We start from the raw sequence: 1221 nt of genomic DNA on the forward strand, positions 1-1221 counted from the left end.
TCTCTCTCTCTCTCTCTCTCTCTCTCTTCCTCCTCTGGGTTCACTTATGCTTGTCCAAACAGCAAAACCGTTAGTCGCCGTAATTGCCTTGCCTTGACTCAACGGAACTGAATGGGAATGCAACGAATGAGCTTGTAGGATGCAAAGAAAAAGCTAAAGACTGGGACAGACACGCTGGAGGAGCAGGGGATGGTCAGGAGGAGTTAGAAAAGGAAGGAGGAGGACATGGAGAAGAGGATTAAGTAGTTTAGGGGGGTTTGTTTGTCGAGCTGTGGTCTCATGGCTCTGTGGTTTGGCTGTACTCCCTGCCTACTCCAGACAATATGCCTATTGACACTCACTTTTGCTGTACTAAGAGTATTTATACTTAACCAATGCTTAATAAGTGGACGTTTCCACCATTGTATTGGGTATTTCATCATGGAGAGTCATGCAATTTTGGACTTTTGGCAACATATACGTCTCTGGATTAATGTGAAATAGACACTGGATACATACCAACCTTTATCTGATGTGTCCTGTATGATTGATATTGTTTTTGCCAGTGTTGTGTGGGACCCCCCCCGCAGTGGAGAACGCCCATTTGATAGGTCGGCGGAGATCCCACTACGACATCCATGCAGTGGTACGCTACCAGTGCTCCGAGGGCTTCTTCCAGCGTCACATCCCCACCGCTCGTTGCCGGGCCGACGGGAGCTGGGAAAGACCCAGGATCATCTGCACAAAGTGTGAGTGTCTATCTTAAACCTTTATCATGTGTCATGGATGTTAAGGCTCTCTTATACCAACTGGTTAGAGGTTAAAGATTATCAGTATTTCAATCCATTTCATTTTTTTTAAGATGTTTTTTTAGGCATTCAGGCCTTTACTTTGACAGGACAGATGAGAGAGGGGTGAATGACATGCAGCAAAGGGCCGCAGGTCGGAGTCGAACCCACGTCCGCTGAATCGAGGACTAACCATCTATATATGTGCGCCTGCTCTAACAAATGAACCACAATTGTAATCAATTTCTGAGTTAACAGAATGAATATGTTAAGGAAGTGTAAAGGAGGGTGGCTGTTGCTCAGTGGGAGAGCGCTTGTCTGCCAATTGGAAGGTTGGTGGTTCAATCCCTGGCTCTGCAGTCACATGTCAAAGTGTCCTTGGGCAAGACCTTGAACCCCGAGTTGCCCCCGATACTGCGCCATGTGAGTGTGTATCTGATGAGCAGGTGGCACC

The 1221-nt window shown here is 47.0% G+C and overlaps 1 protein-coding gene across 3 annotated transcripts in view; it reads left to right on the forward strand.

Annotated features, from left to right (window-relative positions):
• LOC116699510 (neurocan core protein) overlaps nt 1-1221 on the forward strand; it is a 49912-nt gene that overhangs the window by 47574 nt on the left and 1117 nt on the right. For all 3 annotated transcript variants that reach the window (XM_032532142.1, XM_032532143.1, XM_032532144.1), the window contains one exon: nt 546-728. In XM_032532142.1, coding sequence (XP_032388033.1) covers nt 546-728 — 183 coding nt within the window. The remainder of the gene's footprint in view (nt 1-545; nt 729-1221) is intronic.

The sequence above is a fragment of the Etheostoma spectabile genome, chromosome 12, assembly GCF_008692095.1.
Source record: "Etheostoma spectabile isolate EspeVRDwgs_2016 chromosome 12, UIUC_Espe_1.0, whole genome shotgun sequence".
In the NCBI taxonomy this organism is placed as follows: Eukaryota; Metazoa; Chordata; class Actinopteri; order Perciformes; family Percidae; genus Etheostoma; species Etheostoma spectabile.